Genomic DNA, 18,045 nt, shown 5'->3' on the forward strand with positions numbered 1-18,045 from the left:
CCAACTCAAGTTATACTCATGATGTGTCCTACGCAGGAGCCCATAGTTCTTTCATGAAAAAGCTCAATTTGCAGAAGTTTATAAAGCAGAAATGGATACTGGCTATTCATTCATGTTTTTAAGTTTGCTTATCTTTTATACATTCAAACTACATAAAATAGAAAAGTGTGTGAGACAATCAGGGCAGAGGAAAAACAGGAAAAAGGAAAGTAAGGGTCTGGCCAGGCACGAGCTGAAGACGTAAGTTGCCCGAGCTAGGATGCGGGCACGTTGACCACAGGGCAGTGCCAGGCAGGTGTCCTTGGTGCTGCAGCTTCCACTGCAGAGAGAGGAGCTTTTTCTGAGAGAACCCAAGTAGACCCTGTAAAGACTGTCCAAAGCGACACCCTCATGGTGATACAGCTGCCGATTTCACTGGGTTGTTTCCTCCAGTGTCCCCTATTATGGACCAATGGGAAAATTCTGAGTGTTAAGGTAGGAAAACGTAGTCCAGGCAAAATGTCAGCAAACACTGTCTTTCTTCAGGAAATAGTTTCAGTTCGGCTGCTGTTGTTGATACTGTGATGTTGATGATGTCGTGGCTGCGGTTGTCAGGGGACAGTGGGTGAAATGGGAAAAGAGCATAGTGGAGCGGAGAGAACACACGTTTGGGGGCCGGGTTGACATATTCAAATCCTCGTTCCATTACTTACTAGTGTGACCTTGGTTAAGCGACTTAACCCCTTGGAGACTTAGTCCCATCAACCGTGAAATGAAAATGATAGGGTTATTTTCAGATTAAACTAGAATAAACTTGTAAAGCACGTGGCATGTGCCAGACACAAAGCAAAGGCTCAGCAAATGTCCCAGGCCTGGGCTGTCAGTCCTAGAGGTTGAAGTTCTCTGCTGATTCATATATGATTAGACTGTAATTTTTCCCCTACGCCCGAGGATGGAGGAGCCCTCTATATGGTCACCCTTCTCCTCAATTCAAGAGTTACAGTGAATTTATGTGCACAGACAGTCCTTCTTCTTGGGAATGTCAGGATCGTTCCTAAGGATTTTTTTCTTTACTACATGTGCACACCAATAAATCACAGCCATCATCACAAAGGCCACTGCCTGCAGATTGGAATAAGATAGTTCCTGGGAAGAATTAAGGAGAATCAGGGTGGCCCTCTCTGCCCTCCTCTCATAGATCATCCATCCTCTTCTGTGAGGTCAGAACCACCTCGTGAGCCACCTGAGGGTTTGGACAAAACCTTGTTTGCATCTGTGAGTCTGTAGTGTCCAACACTCTGTCCAGAACAACAGGGTCCAAAGAAATATAATGCCAGCCACATGTCAGTTCAACTTTGCTAGTAGCCACCCTTAAAAAAAGTAAAAGAGGCAGAATTAATTTTAATAATATATGTTACTTGGTCTACTATATTTAAACTATCATTTTGACAAAATAACCAATATAAGCAGGTATTCATGAAATAATTTACATTCTTTTTTCCATACTAATCTTTGAGATGTGGTGTGCTTACACTTACAGTGCTTCTCAGTTAAGACTAGCCACACGCCCACTGCTCCATAGCCACATGTGGCTCGTGTTGGACAGATGGGCTGTGGAATAATAATAATAATAATAATAATAATAATAATAATAGATGCCCTGTTCCAAGCATTTAATTTTTTCACCTCACATAGCTACCTTTGTGTGTGTGTATGGTGAAAACACTAAAGATCTACTCTCTCAGCAAATTTCAATTATGTAATACAGTATTATTAACTGTAGTACCCATACTGTGCACAAATACCCCCAGAAATTACTCATCTTGTAGCCGAAAGTTTGTGCCCTTTGACAATACTTACATGAAGTAGCTTATTCAGTCCTTGCAACAGTTTTGTGTGACAGGTGTTATCATCCTCATTTTACAGACGAGAAAATTGAGGGCAAAAGGAGATTAAAAAACCTGCCTGAGTTCAAAGCTCATATTTGGAGAAGCAGGTCAGACCACCAACGTATTCCATGCTTTTAACCAAGACACTGAATACAAGTAAGAGAGGAAGTGGCAATGATTTTCATGTCAGGTGGCAGTTCACAAAGATATCTTATTTTCCACATACATAATGTTACAGGCTCACTATGACTTATACAGCAGATGTGTGAGAAGGCCTTGGGTTCCTGCCTCTGTCCTGATACTTGATCTGCTCCAACCATACCAGTTTCTTTGTTTTTAGACTGTAATACACTCAATCCAGATACGGGCTATTTGCAGTAACTCTTGTTTCCTCCCCAGAACATTCTGCCCCAACACTACTTGTGGCTCACTTCCTTCCTTCATGCAGATTTCTTCTGAGGTGTCACCTCTCCAGAGGGGTCAATTTACCTAAAACCGATTGACGCCAACGCTGTCACTCTCCTAACCCCAAGCCTGTTTTATTTTTCTTGAGAGCATTTCTCTTCATCATTATTTGTGATCTTTTATGTCGATAGTCTCCACCACTGGCATATAAGCTCACAAGAGTAGGCACTTTATTTTCTTCATAATTATATCCTCAATACCTAAAAATGGTACCTTGCACGTGGCTGGTACTTAGTAATGGAAGACATAAGTAAATAGAGGGCAATTGAATTAAATTGAAAGCATATGATAAGGCAAAGTGATGATGCTATTTAATGCTAATGATTTGTTCTCTCTTTTTTTTTTACCAACATATAGCATACATTTTATTCATATAATTATCTACCATCATCATTCATATTCCAAAGATTCCTTGGATTCACTAGAATATTGGCAGTTGTCACTAAGTGCGGTAATATTTTCCTGATTTGTTCTCTTAGTGGAAATGTTTTATCATCCAGGGAATTTGAGGACATCAGATAGACTGAAGTGACTGCCCCCTTGTCCCCTCCCCACTTCAAACTTCAAGCCCCCATTACACTTTTGTACTTATTTTCTCCATAGCACTTACCAACTTCTAACCAACTATATATTTACTTATTTTTTATATTCATGGCTTGTGGTCTATTCCTCCTAGTCCCTTGGAAAGTGAGACCCACATGGGCAAAGATTTTTGTTTGGTTTGTTCACTGATGAATTGAAAATGTGTACAGTGGTGCCTGGCACAGTGTAAGAACTCTGAATATAAAGGAATGAATTAACATTCCTATAGTAGGTGTAGTAATATCTCCAGTTAAATATGTATGTGTCTTGTGAATTATGATGCTGGTTTATATATACAGAAGTCATTATTTGTGGCCTTGTATGTTACTTTTCCATTTCCTACCTGTCTACTCTACTTGGCATAAACAAAATTAAATATACCATTTAACCAAATAGTGCATTTCTTTAACCAGGCATTCTGAAAGATTTAGGTTATGCCATGACAGTATCTGGCAGCCTAATGCCAACACCTTGGTAGAGCTCAGCAGGCTTGCCAAGACACCAGAATAAATGGCTTCTTTACTAACGTGCATCTCTGAGTTGTGATTTGATCCCTTGTATAACCACTTAATAAGCCCATTGTAAATTGCAGGGGCCAGATTTTTAATTAGATGAGATTAATCACACCATGTAGACAGTTTTAGACAATAAGACAAACTTTTAACAATAAATTTCTCCCTGTTTCATATAAATCTTAACCATTACATTAAATAGTTTATCACGTAGTTTCTATTTCAGGATTAAAAACTATAACACCTACCTAATTGTATCAGTCTATATTTTTCCAAACATAGTTACTTTTGTATTTAGACAGAAGTTCCTTAGATTTGTGGAGGCACCACAAATCTCTAGAAATTTATAGCTAATATTTGTTCTGAAAGGCAGACATCTAATTGATAGAACACTGTCTCATAAGTTACATTTTGGGGGAAATCATCCATCTACGTGCTATAGGCAGGGCTGGTAACCCACTGGACTAAAATATGTCATTGAAGTAATGTTTTATGCTGTATGAAATGGGAAGTTTATGGCTAAACTACTTATTTGCAAAAAAAGCTTGTCTGCAGTCATTGCATTCTTTTTTCATACTCTGAGAAAAGAGCCTTAACTTTTTGGTATGTCAGGTCCCTCATCCATAAAGTTGGCATGTTTCTTATTATTTATCCCTAAGACGTACCTTAAAAAATATTGTGATGACATATAATCATTTTTTCTGAAACTAAAGATGCAGTGTGAATATAAGAGTGGCTTTTTTTTTTCTTCCTCTCCTCTATAATGGATGTCTTTGGAGTTCTAGCTCTAAAATACTTATTTTTTATAAAACCCTTTAGCAAAACTATCTGAATACAAGTATGTTTGTCATATAAATTCCCCAAAACCAAGAAATAAAAAAGAATGGCTGAAATTGTATTTCCCTTTACAGGGACTTTGCTCTCTCAGGATTTCTCTGTTTAAATGACCTCATGCAGTAAGGGATAGCCATACCTTGACAAAACTAAAGATATTGCCAAGATAATCCTTCTGCTGAGAAGGATTTGCTCAAAGATCATTCTGACCTCTATCTCTGCATATAACTATGATATTATGAAAGTGCTTGTGGTAAATTTGTAAGAGTGGTCAAAAATCTATATATTTTTAAAGTAAGAAGAGGTTACAAAATAATAACAGGAATAAAATCAAAATCTTTCATCTTCATTTTTTGTCTTTAAAAAAACCCTGTGTCCCAGTAACCAGCATTTATGGCATGCTTACTGTAGTGTTAACTCCCGTGATGCCTCCAACAATCCTATGAGGTAGATCATGTTATTATCCTTATTTAGCAAATAATGATACAGAAGCATGGAAATGAAACTTTAGCTAAATTACCCAAGTCACTTGTTCAGGAAATGGTAAATCGGAGGGTTTTCTTTTGTTTTAAATTGTAGTATAGTCAATTTACAATGTTGTGTCAATTTCTAGTGTACAGCATAATGTTTCAGTCATATACAAACATATATTCATTTTCATTATACATTACTAGAAGATACTGAATATAGCTCCCTGTGCTATACAAAAGAAGTTTGTTGTTTATCTGTTTTATATATAGTAAATCAAGAACTCCTAGTTTATCCCTTCCCACCCCCTTTCCCCTCTGATAACCAAAAGTTTGTTTTCTACGTCTATGAGTCTGTTTCTGTTTTGTCAATAAGTTCATTTGTGTCTTTATTTTTATATTCCAGATATGAATGATATCATATGGTATTTTTCTTCCTCTTCCTGGCTTCACTTAGAATGCTGATCTCCAGGGCCATCCATGTTGCTGCAAATGGCATTATTTCATTCCCTTTTCATGGCTGAGTAGTATTCCATTGTATAAATATACCACAACTTCTTTATTGGGTCATCTGTCAATGGACATGTTTCCATGTCTTGGCTATTGTATATAGTGCTGCTAAGACCATTGGGGTGCATTTATCTTTTGGAATTAGAGTTCCCTCCAGATACATGCCAAGGAGTGGGACTGCTGGATCATGTGGTAAGTCTATTTTTAGTTTTTTTGAGGAATCTCTGTGTTGTTTTCCATAATGACTGCACCAAACTACATTTCCACCAACAGTATGGGAGAGTTCCCTTTTCTCTACACCCTCTCTAGCATTTATCATTTGTGGGCTTTTGAATGATGGCTATTCTGACTGATGTGAGATGATACCTCATTGTAGATTTGGTTTGCATTTCTGATAATTAACCATATTGAGAATTTTTTCACGTGCCTATTAGTCATTTGTATATCTTCAATGGAAATTTACTTGTTTAGGTCCTCTGCCCATTTTTGTATTAGATTTTTTTTTTTGTATTTTTCTTATAAAGTTGTATGAGCTATTTATATATTCTGGAAATTAAACCTTTGTCAGTCGCATCATTTGCAAATATTTTCTCCCATTCCATAGGTTGTCATTTTGTTTTACTTATGTGAAAAAGTAAAGCAAAAGCTTAGTAGTTTAATTAGGTCCCATTTGTTTATTTTTCTTTTATTTCTATTACCTGGATAGACTGCCCTAAGAGAACATTGCTAAGATTTATGTCAGAAAATGTTTTGGCAATGTTTTCTTCTAATAGGTTTATAGTGTCTTGCCTTATGTTTAAGTCTTTAAGCCATTTTGAGTTTATTTTTGTGTATGGTGTGAAGGAGTATTCTAACTTAATTGATTTACATGCGGCTGTCCAGTTTTCCCAACACCACTTTTTGAAGAGACCATCTTTACTCCATTGTATATTCTTGTCTGTGCTGAAGATCTTGCTCTTGTCTGCAATGTTACCCTGCTTCACAGGAGCTTTCAGATCTTTCATAGTGACCTACCATAAAAATATGTTTATCTCATGATCCACTAAATAAATATATGCCAATCTCCTCACATATACCAGTACACAGAGATATGTGTGTGTATACACATACACACATAATACTATGGGTGATACACCTTGACATTTTCTATCTATTCAACTTCATATTTTGATGCTGGTTTTTAATTCAATAAATTAAATTCATAATCCTCTAAGAGGTCATGACACAGTTTGAAAAACACAGCAATAAACCTTAAATTCCATAAGAACAATAAGGAATATTAAACACTATGGTTTATAGACCACATGGCTCAAGTGTGTAAGGGAATGACATGTTAAAATTTACTCAAATGAGTAATCATCTTTCATGTGAGAACTCTCTAATAATAATAGAAATAATTGTAATAATTTATTACATGTGTTTTGTGCTTTATAATCTTCCAAAACCTTTTCAGATTCAATCTCTTTTAATATTCACAAAACTCTATGAGATCTAAAAACAAAAATACAATATTAATAAGGTAATATTTTATTTATATCTTATTATTCAATGGAATTTAAGAATTTTAACTTCCATTAGAATAATCTATTGAAGTATACCCATAGAGAATTCTTGGCTTCATAGTATCAGTCTATCACATTGTCAAGATTTTGTCTTTTAAAAAATATTTTATTCTAATAAATCTTTCTGCATAATGAAGTAGCATTGCTGAGGGAATAAACATTTTTAACAAATGTAAATTATTTTTTTAAAACTTGGAGTGAGAACATGTTTATTTTCTTTTTCAAAGACAGTAGTAGCAGCAGCCTGCCTGCCCAGACACCACAGGGAGATCTTTTGCTGGTATTTTCTCCTGGTTTCCTTCCAAAATCAGCAGGGCTCACAGGTGCTTGGATGGTAGCGTGACCCGTTACAGTCAAAGCTCCCATCTGTCCAGCCTTGACTTTCCCATTGTAGGCCGCTCTCACCCTTTTTGGATGGTGTCAGGCAAAGATGCCCCAGGGATGCCGCTGGGAAGGAGACCTGATTCTCAGCCCCTCTTGTAAATATACACCTTGACGTGATAGGCTTTCTTGCACGCTGTTTCGGGTCAGCATTTCCCTCCCACCTCTCCAGGGGGAGAGAAAATTAGTTTTGTCAAATTAATTCTCAATGCATTTATAATCATCAAAAATTTAATAGTCACCTGCTTTTGTGTTGTATATTGCATTGCTCTAGTGGATTTGTACAAAGAATTTTCTGCTATGTTTAATACTGGACCTTCTGGAACCCACCCATCTCCCCATTTTCTAACTCTTACCTGTATATCTAAGTGTACAAAAGTCCCACAGAGATTGTCCTAAGAGAAAACTATAAGCTGTTCTCCTCAAAGGTGCATCAACTCCTAGATTATTGAAAAATAATTTCTTCTATTATTTCTCTTAGATACTGATAGTTGGTATAGCTCCTTAGAGATCTTATCTTATTTGACAAAGGATATGCTGTTTTCCTGTAAAATGCATATTTAAAATGTTAGTCTATTCAGTCATACGCCCTTCTCACAAAAGAGACCTCCAAAAGCATCTAGTCATTTACTCTCATTTTACAAATGAGGAAGATGAGGCCACAGAGCCTTCCAACTCCCAGCTAGCCTTTTTTTTTTTTTTTTTCTGTTTACCACATTGTCAGAAAGCAGAGTTCATTGCTGTGGGATGCCATGAATTAGTGGATTTCACATCATAAATAATTTGTAACCACAGCATTATTATTGTGCAAAAGAAATTACATTGAATGCATCAAAATTCTGCCGTTTTTCACATGTACACCCACACACGTGTGTATTCTAAAAGGCTTTCTTTGATTACTGTGTAAATGGTAAATAGAAATCCATATAGTTTCAGGTCTGGTTCTACACCTACTAATTAGATTTCACTGTATGGATTTAGTAAGCCAATATTCATGCTCTTAAGTCAACATCTTTCTGAATGCATGAGTATGACAAAGCTGATTTTTCTTTTAATTGACGGAATCAACAACTAAATCAAGAGTAAGCGAAGTTGACTTTGCAGAAGTAATCTAGGTTATAATGAAAGGACTTTATACTTATTTTAGTAGCAGCCTTAGAACTAATGGAAAGAAAACAGACTTGTAGAATCCTAAAGGTCTTCCAAGGGCAGAAATTCGTCTTTTTCCTGACAGGAATGCCCACATTATTCTAAAACATTCTGGTTTACATCTAACTCCTAGCTGACAAGTGTCCGGTTTTCATGCTTATTCATCCGTCACCCTTGTGTTCTCTCTGCCTGCGAGTCATCCAGCCTGCCTTCTATCACATCTCTCCAAATGATACAAGATATGCTTAAAATGTTACTCACCACTTTGCAAAGTAGTGTGGAGGCATCCTGAAAGGAGCAGCTATCATGCAGGACAGCACAATATATTCTGTGCTTATTACACAACCTGAGAGCTGGAAAAGAGGTTTTATGGCAGGAATTAAAAGGATTTTTTCAGGAAGAAGTATTGCCTTCTGGGGGGCTAAATGTGAGTCATTTTAGAAATTAGATAAAATTTACATAGAGTTTAAAATTAAATCACATCAAAACAAAATAATTTTACGGTGATATTTCAGTGATGGTTCAGTTAAACCTGTCTTTTAAAGTACATGCCTCTGATGTGTGGTCACCATTCTTAATCGGGTAACAAAGATTCTTATAAGATGTGCTTTCATATGGCAGGAATTTGAAAACTGGACCAAAAGCTATACCACATCCTAAGAAGAATTATAGCATTGCTACATTTGAAGCCATCACCCCTTAATGGTGCTGCTTTCTGTCACCGTAAACTTTTGCAAAAGAGGAGTAGTTCTCGTGGTGGTCGTTTTCCCAATTCCTGTGCACCCTCAACACAACTGGGCTGCTCCTCCCTCTTCACGCTTCAATTTCCCAAACTTTAGACTCCTACTTTTGAGTCTCTTGCTGCATTTGTGCTGTTGGCCTCCCAACTTCTTAAAACTTTATTCTCCTCTTGGCTCCTCTGACACTTGTCTCTTGGTTTTTCTCCTCCGTCTTTGTTCACACCATACCATTTTTGCTGGCGGCTTTTCCTCTTGAATGTTGGTGTCCTCTTTTTTTTTTTTTTTTAATTCCACAGTCTTTCCCCTGGTAATGTCATCGCTTTTTAGTGCTTCAGCTGTCTCCTAGATAGTGAAACACAAATCTTCTACCAGGACTTCTTTTTCAAACTCTAGACAGGTGGTTCTCAACCTGAAATGACTTTTCCTGTCAGGGGACACTTGGCATTATCTGGAGGTGTTTATTTTGTCATGGCTTGGAGGGGTGCCACTGGCACCTGCTGGGTAGAGTCCAGGGATGCTGCTGAGCACCTGACTATGCGTAGGACAACCTCACGACAGCAATTCTAGCTGTTGTTGATCTGAATGGGAGGTATTTTGGTGGACGGATGGTCAAAGCAATGTTTTTGCAATTTGGATAAATCCAAGGTCTTGTATCTGGCAGAACAAGTTTGATTTTAAGAACGAGAGCCCAAGTACTCTTCAACAGTCCTTCAGTGAGCTGCGGACTGAGCAGAGAAGGAAAAGGCAACAACCAGCCGCATGGTGGTAGGGTGCAGAGACTTTGGGAAGGACTTTTAAGATATACGTTGATTGATTCCTTTTTTATTTTGTGGGCTTTTTAAAATATAGTATAAAAATCCTTTAAACAAACAAACAAACAAACAGAATTATCCAGTCCCAAATGTCACTTGTGCTGAGGTTGAGAAGTCATGATCTGGACCTACTGGACTTTTCCAGTTGTACCAAACTGAACACGTATCAAAATAAATTTGCCGCTTTTCTCCCCACTTTCTTACCTAATTTGATATTATTTCATTTAATGATGGTATCCACTTAACAACTGCAGTAGCTAAGAATATGGTATTATCCTTTCCTCTTGGCACTCTCCAGATACGTACGTCTCCCCAAACTTCTGATCTATTTATTACTAGAATCTGCTCTGTCCTCTTGCTATCCACTGTCACTAGCTGAGTTCAGAACCTCATCATCCCTCCTGGTCTGTTCAGATGGGTCCCTAAGTACCTTCTGCTTCTTCACCACCTCCTCCATCACACTGAGGGTAAAACGACATCTGATCTCCCTCCCTGCTTAGAAGCCTTTGAGACTTTGCCATTCGTTAGCATAACAGGAGTCTTTTCATTAATAGATCTCAGCTTATCTTTCTAGTCTTGATTCTGAATCTTACACATCTTCATCCTAAGTGCCTAATAAAGTGTTTACCATAAGGAGATAATTAATAAATGTTAAAGGAATTTGTTTTGACCATTTGAAAACATACATGCCTCACACCTTCTAATTTTCAATCCTTATTTTGTGATGTGCTGGTCCGTTTAACTGAGAATGAATCAATGTGTTACTTGATTTGAGAATTAATTCCTGTCTTTAGGTCTTCACCCTACCCCACATCAGATGGGAGTTTTTCAGAATCACTTTCACAAACAAAATATACCTTGTCAAGAACATTTTATCCCATAAAAGTTATTCATTACTATTATTTTTATTAAAGTGGTGTTTGGTGTATTGCTGAAGTTTTTATCTTAATGCAGATTAAAAAGAAGGAGAAACTACCATATGAGAAAAGAAAGAGTAGAAAAAAATTTAATGTCTCTTTTGGAAGGACACAGATCAACCAAAAGAGATGCGAAGGGATATGTGGATAGCAAAATAGCTATCAAATCAAGGGTCAGCAGATTCTAATGTGGCATCTATTATTTTGCTGTGAGGCTTTGAGTAATTTGAAAAACATGTTTTTCATATATAAAATAAGGACATGGTTTAGATAAATTTCAAGTTCTAACAACTGTGGATTTTAAGTGTTCATTCCTACAATATATTTAATTTCTTGATAATCACATTAGAAATGCCCTTCTGACAGAAATTCTGTCAGCATTGGGATAGTCTCTTGTCTTACCTTAGATCCATGCATACCCAATAATCTTTTCACAACCCTTAAGCTCTTGAAGGTTTTCTTCCAAGAAATTCAACCAAATGGCAAATATATGACAGTGTATTTTTTCACACTGCGTTTTTCCAGGTGTACTTTCTAATAGCTCCTTAAAAGATATTGCAAATATACTTCCAGAGTCTTTGGATTTCCACCCAGTAGTCTGGAAGGCTGAAATGGTGCTTTAGATTCTCAAGTCTTTACTGGGGACATGGGATGACAGGACAGCGGTGCTTACTTTTTTAAGTTAAGTCAACTGGGCAAATTTCCAATAACTTTTTGTTGGAAGGAGCTGAACAGAACATGTACGAAATAAATTTTTTGCTTTGCTCTTTTAAAAAAAATGCTGCTTCAAAGCTCTTTAGCTGATGTTTACTTTTTAGCTTTGGTGTTTAAAATGACTAATTGGTTTCTAACATTCTTGTGTCCATCAACAGCAGTTTTGAAAATTGTACTGCATATTGCTATAGCAACTAAAGAAATGCATAATTAGAGTCTTGGTATATTTGAACAGAAATGACTATTTAATCTACTAATTGAAGAATGGTCATATAGTTACATATTGATATATTGAGAGTAACCAGTAGTTACTCTTTTCCCTGCCTTGTGTTTGAGACACCTCAAGAAGCTATATTCATTCTTTCAGGACTCCCAACATTCTATTTTCCACTCTGAAACTGAACCTTGCTTTTGAGTTATTGATCAAAAGATCTTGGAGTTATTACAACTTCCACAGTATCTATTGTGAAGAAAAAAAATTACAATACATAAGCAACTCTGTATGAATGAGGATCATAACAATGGGATTCATTTGATTAAAAATGTGATCATTATAGTTGGTTATTAAGAAATACTAAGGAAACACAATAAATGAATTTCACTAATTGTTAAAACAAGGATCTACAAAGCATTCCAGTGAAGATTAAAGTAGGAACAGTTAATAGCCTCTGAATTTCATAATTTCCACTACACAGAATAAAATCACTCAGATTATGGTTCAGTACTAATATGTGATTAAAAAATACAAAGAAACACAAAATATTAAACTGTGAAATTTTTATTGTACTTTCCGTAAATAATTAATGTTAATTAGCTTTGTCTTGTATTTTATTTCTTGTGCTCTCCAGATCTACGTAAGACATTTGAGCAGGAACCCCTGGGAAAGGAAGTATCCTTGGAACAGGAAGTCTTGCTCCAGTGTCGACCACCTGAAGGGATCCCAGTGGCTGAGGCAAGTAACAAAACTTCTTTGCATTTAGCAACTGGCACTTAGTTATTCTAATAGAGGCCTAATCCATGGCTAATGGTGCAGTGAATTAGGGGATGGCATGATGAATGGTTGGTAATGGAGTCCTAACTGCTTGCTACTGGCAAAATAGATTGATTGGAAACTGATTAATGACTTGGAGTCAATTAGAATGCCCCACTGGACAAAGCCACAGGCGGCTTGGTTTAATTTTGTCATTCTCTTTCAAGAAATCAGAAACACAGCTTTATTTTATCTGGCACTAATCATAGAGAAAAATGGTATGACTTAATAATGTGCTATCAATTTTATTATTGTTCTTGATACAATGCAAACAATCTACGAAGCATGTGTGTGTGTGTGTGTGTATCCATGAACCCGTGCACTCCACATATGGATTTCTTGCTCTATGATGTAAGCATGGACATACCTGAGAGGCACATCCACACACCATGAACAAAAACATGTTTGAGAAATGTCAATTCATTTCACCCTGTAAGCTTTCCATCAGCTCCTCATTTTTAGTTTCTGTTTTTGCTGAAACAAAGCCTATTGATCACTAGCGAAGTATTATAAATCAGATTTATACCATGACTTTTTATTAGCACCAAACAATACAATGCCTTTAAAAATGCCTGTCCATGGGGATAGGTCTGAGTGACCACAAGGGAGTCCCATGTTCTCCTTGAGACACCATCCCCTTAGAGCATACTGCTGAGGAAAATCATCAAATACCGTGTCCTTCATTTCATTTTAAATAATCCCAAACTCTGAAAAATGTTACCCTTTTGTAAGTATTAGGAGACGTTCTAATATGCATCACACACTGTTGCCCTAGAAGATCCAGTATCCTACGAAAGCAGAAAAACTTCAGTTTGACAAGTGACATAGCTGCCAATTTGCTGGTGGTCATTTTAACCTCTAAGCTACATTGAGTTCTTTGGAATTTTTATTCTTTATTGCATATATGGAAAGAGGCTTTTTTTTTTTTTATTGTAATTTGGGCCTCTATATGGATCAGCTGATTTTTTTCTCGTAAAATTAAGCCCTAAATTTTTCCTGTCTATGAAAGTGCAAAATAGTATTACTGGGACTTACAACATTGTCCAAAAAAATGATAACAGTTAATCAACACATCTACTATTAGATTTACATAGTTTTTCAGTCTTTTGAAAGTTCAGGCAGCAGTGAGAGTCAACACAGTTAGCTGGTTCCATGATAACAAGATTAAACATTGGGTTGCTCTTTCCAAATTAATAATAATAATAATAATAATATGTTAATTAGAAGTGTAGGTAGGGACCTTACAAAATAACTCAACTTTTCCATCACAGCCATTCATATCTCCAATGTGTCAACGCAAAGACTCAAAGTGGCACTCTTAATGAAATTTCCTTTTTTACTTTGAAAGAAAAGAACTATTTTTTGCCTTGTACCTGGCATCAAATGGCATTTTATAGCATCATATCAGAGACCTTGCATGATTATAGCTATTTTATCCAACCACACTGAAACCTTACCTTCCAACACTGATGCACAATATGATTTATTGTGATTAAAAAGGAGGCAACCCTTCTCTATTCAATATTTCATTTTACTTATTACAATAAGTGCATCTGTCCCCTTGTCTTTCTAAAATTCTAATGCAAACCTTCTCCATTAAACTACCTTAAACACCAGAACATGTCCTGAGTAACATGGGTATCCATAGCCTCATTTTTGACTCTACATGGTGCTTCTTAAAGATAGCTGATCCCTGCAGAGACTTGCAGTGAGGAGATTCCAGTAATTTCTTTTTCTTCTTCTTCTTCTTTTTTTTTTTTTTGGTCTCCTCAGTAAAGTGGTTCACTTTGTCAAGGAGTAAAGATTTACGCCTGCAAATTAATTGGCTGTGAATTTTATTTGTATCATCACTGGGGAAGAGACCAATTAACACTTGACAAGCTCAAAAATCATATACCCATTTGACATTCAAAGACCTATATTTTATGCAAATTTTTTTCTTTTTCTTTTTTGAAGTCAGAAGAGAGATCAAACACACATGTTCGAGAGCAGACTAATAAACTCCTGTGTAGGTTATTTTCAACACTCTTAGAATCACCACGATCAGAAATCTAATGAATACCTTAACGTGACACATTACAACTGTCATTTGCTCAAGAGGGGCAGATAAATTTAAAAAGAAGGGGATGAAATGTAATGTGGTGAGTTAGAGGACTGTAAGATTATTTAAATTTAATGACATGCATTCATTATTTAATTTTCATTTAATGGCTTGAGGCATCTAAAAGCATAAAGATAGCATAAAATGTAATATTGATCTTAAAGGGAAACCAGCAGGTAAAACTCTAGTGTTTTACCATAAATAAAATCAATCCTTAGGATATCAGGCCTGCTTGCAAGGATTTATGCTTCTTTTGTATTCAAGGCCAATGATTCTGAAAAACTCTGATACGAAATGCTTAACGAATACGTGGTTGATTGATTCACTTTATCTTTCTTTTATATGTCTAGCATCATTGAAGAAATAGTCAAGTATATTCTTTACAGAACACCGGGAGGCATTAATTTTCTTCCTTCCTATACACGTCAGTATGTTTCCAAAGAGCTCTACTAACCCTAAATTACAGTGGCATCACCTTCAGTGAAATAATGGCGTAGGCTTTTCTGAGGTGATAACACTTAATATTCTCCCCTATTTTGGCTTTAATTTACACTGCAGAATATTAAACTAATTTCCTTACAGAACTCTAGGTTTAAACCCAAGTGTCACCATTTTTAACTCCTTGACTTTGGGCAAGGTATTTCAATTCTCTGTACCTAAGTTTCATCAATTAAATTACAAAATGGAGACAATAATAGTGTCTCTCCAACATGTAGCTGAAGGTTAAATGAGACGATATATACAGATCACTTAGAACATGTAGACGGACTCAAGAAACATTATTAGTGCTATTATTACATTATCACCTGTTGATTCACAGAAGCCTGAATTCAACCTTGTGACTTCAGAGTAGTCGCTGAGCACATTGCACCTCTGTTGGGTGCTGTGGGCTTTACAGAGATGAAGCTTCTGTCCTCCGAAGCATCACCAAGATGCCCTCCTGTTTTCCAGGCAGTCACTTTGGTTGGAGTCCGTAAATGCTACAAGAAGATAACCTTTGAGCTTCAAAACAAGGAAACACCTTATTTACATAACACATTTACTTTACCAATGACTTGTCAATGTGAATATCTGCAGCAAGTCCTGGTGGGCTGCTGTCCTCACTCTGATTTTTAAAGTTGTCTATTTAGTTATCATGGTCCCGAGATATTTTCTTCGAAAGAGGAAATTTGGGCTGGGGCTACTGTTGGTAGTTCTCCTTTTCAAGCCAAAGGAGAGAGGGTGACAAAGTCTCAGAGGAGGAAGAGGCCACCTCAGGATGCCTTATACTCCGTCTCTCCAGGTGGTGACAGTTTTGACTAAGAGCTCCTTAACTCATTGGTTAAGAAAACCTGTATTGTGGGCGCCTCAGGGATGAAGCGTGAGGGTTTCAGAGCTCTAGTCTCGGCTGTTCCTTCCTCTGGCCTCCTTGTCAGGCCCTTTCTTTATCTCTCTATTCTTTATTTAAAGTATTTATCACCCACACAGCTTCCTTAGCTCAGGGGCAGAGTCTGAAGGCCTTCTGCTGTATGAGATATAAGCCCTTTAGCTGCTGAATCACAGGGTGGTCCAGGGACCCTGGGGAGCCAGTGTGTGGTGGGGTAGGGCACTCAGTTATTAAGCAGCAGATACAGAACTCTTTCAGGATTTGACACCTAGTATGGAAGAACCAGTATGACTGGCTGAATGCCAGCCCCTAGGTGCCCTGATTTTTTATAGCTCTGACTATTATCTGTGTTGAAATGTATCCGTTAAAAACTCCTTTGCCAGCCCGACTAGACTGTGATGAAATAAGGAGCAAAAGGGGGTTTTTGCTCATATTTATCTCTAACACGAGTAGACTGTAGGTTTCGTAGTATATTCTCTAAGAATATTTAACTAAATGGAATAAAGAGTCCCTGATGGATGTGACACAGAGACTGCACCTCAGGAAATGGAACATCCCCGAAAATGGATGTTCGTCACCTGTGAAGATGCACACTGAGAGAATTCAGGGTGGGTGGAGTGAGGGAATCTAGAATTCAGCAGGGTTCTAACCCGCCAGATCAGAACAAAAGACCATTGGGAGTTACTTTAGCTCAAGGATGAAAGGGCAGGTTAATAATAATTACATTAAAATTAAAAGTAGGCTAGGTGAAAGAAAGAAAAACAAATCCCAGAAATACTTTAAAATGGTACTGCTCAGTATTTTTAATAACTCTTTTGCTAGGATCAAGCCAAAAATATAATGCTTTTCTTCCATTTCTGGAGAGACATGCCTCCCTTTTAGCAGAAGCCTCCCCATCTCCCTAAAGAGGCCAGAAAATTAATATGCTGTGAACGGGTGCTGGGTTGCTCCAGTGGCATAATAGCAGCACTCTAGGAAATGAATCCCTCTTTGCTCGTTTTAGTTTATGCCTGGAAAATGTTGCTGTCATATGATGAGCCAGAAATATACTCAGGGATGCATTATTTCATCGGATTATCTCTTCTGGAGAGTACTGGGATCAAAACATCTATGGATACAAGATTTGTTGGCAGGGCAGAAGGAGCAAAACTGAATTTTTCACTCAAACGAACCTGTGATTTGTTTCACCTTAAACAAGGGGATAATTGCTCCTCTAATTATAATTGAACTATTTCTCATAGGAGTTTAATTGGAGGAACAGGGCACACTGTTCAACTTATTGACCCAGTTGTGCTTAAAAACCATCGTCTTATTTATCAACATTTGCATCTCTAATTAGCAAGTGGGAAAATATGGGGTGAAGTGCAAAAGAATAGATTCTTTTGTTGAATTTAGTCTTGCTAAACAGGAAAGAGATTTTTTTAAGCTGATACTGCCTGGGGAAAAGCTGCTGGCAGCTGGAGGCTTTGCCAAATGTACAGCATCAGGTGGCTCTCCATCTAATTGATTACTAATATGGCCACTGAACACTTTGTTTCATGAGAGGCGTGACTGTTTCGCTGCCATCCCCTCATAATTGGAACTTCGTGTCGATGCATTTCCAGGCAGGTGCATTGTCTCCCAAGCTGTGCTTTATATTCTTTGCAGGCAAAAGAGGTTTAGAGAGAAAAGAAGAGTTTGAATACTAATTTGGAGGGAGACATCGATATCAGGGCCCAGTGATATCTGTTGAAATTTTCTCCTCACATGTGTGCAGCAACAAGAAGGGGTTTTGCTTATGAGATAATTACCAGCCTTTGCAAACAGGTTGGCACATGTGTTAGGTTCCCTGACTAGTAGTCAGCTTGCAAGCTTTGCATTGGTCCAATCAACATTTGCCAACATTGCCTCTTTATTATGGTCACTCCATGTTTTTATGCCAATATATGCCTCTAATAGAGATCACCACAAGTATAGTTAACCATGTGAACCGAATTAAAAATTATAATAAAATTAAACAATATCAATTTTTAAAACACAGGAAGAAATAATAAAA

At 37.1% G+C, this 18,045-nt stretch overlaps 1 protein-coding gene across 1 annotated transcript in view; it reads left to right on the plus strand.

Moving 5' to 3' along the window:
* The window catches only part of UNC5C (unc-5 netrin receptor C), a 338,296-nt gene that overhangs the window by 218,388 nt on the left and 101,863 nt on the right, over window positions 1-18,045 (plus strand). Inside the window, exon 4 of the mRNA XM_074343589.1 lies at window positions 12,362-12,465. Coding sequence (XP_074199690.1) covers window positions 12,362-12,465 — 104 coding nt within the window. The remainder of the gene's footprint in view (window positions 1-12,361; window positions 12,466-18,045) is intronic.

Source organism: Camelus bactrianus, chromosome 2 (genome assembly GCF_048773025.1).
Source record: "Camelus bactrianus isolate YW-2024 breed Bactrian camel chromosome 2, ASM4877302v1, whole genome shotgun sequence".
In the NCBI taxonomy this organism is placed as follows: Eukaryota; Metazoa; Chordata; class Mammalia; order Artiodactyla; family Camelidae; genus Camelus; species Camelus bactrianus.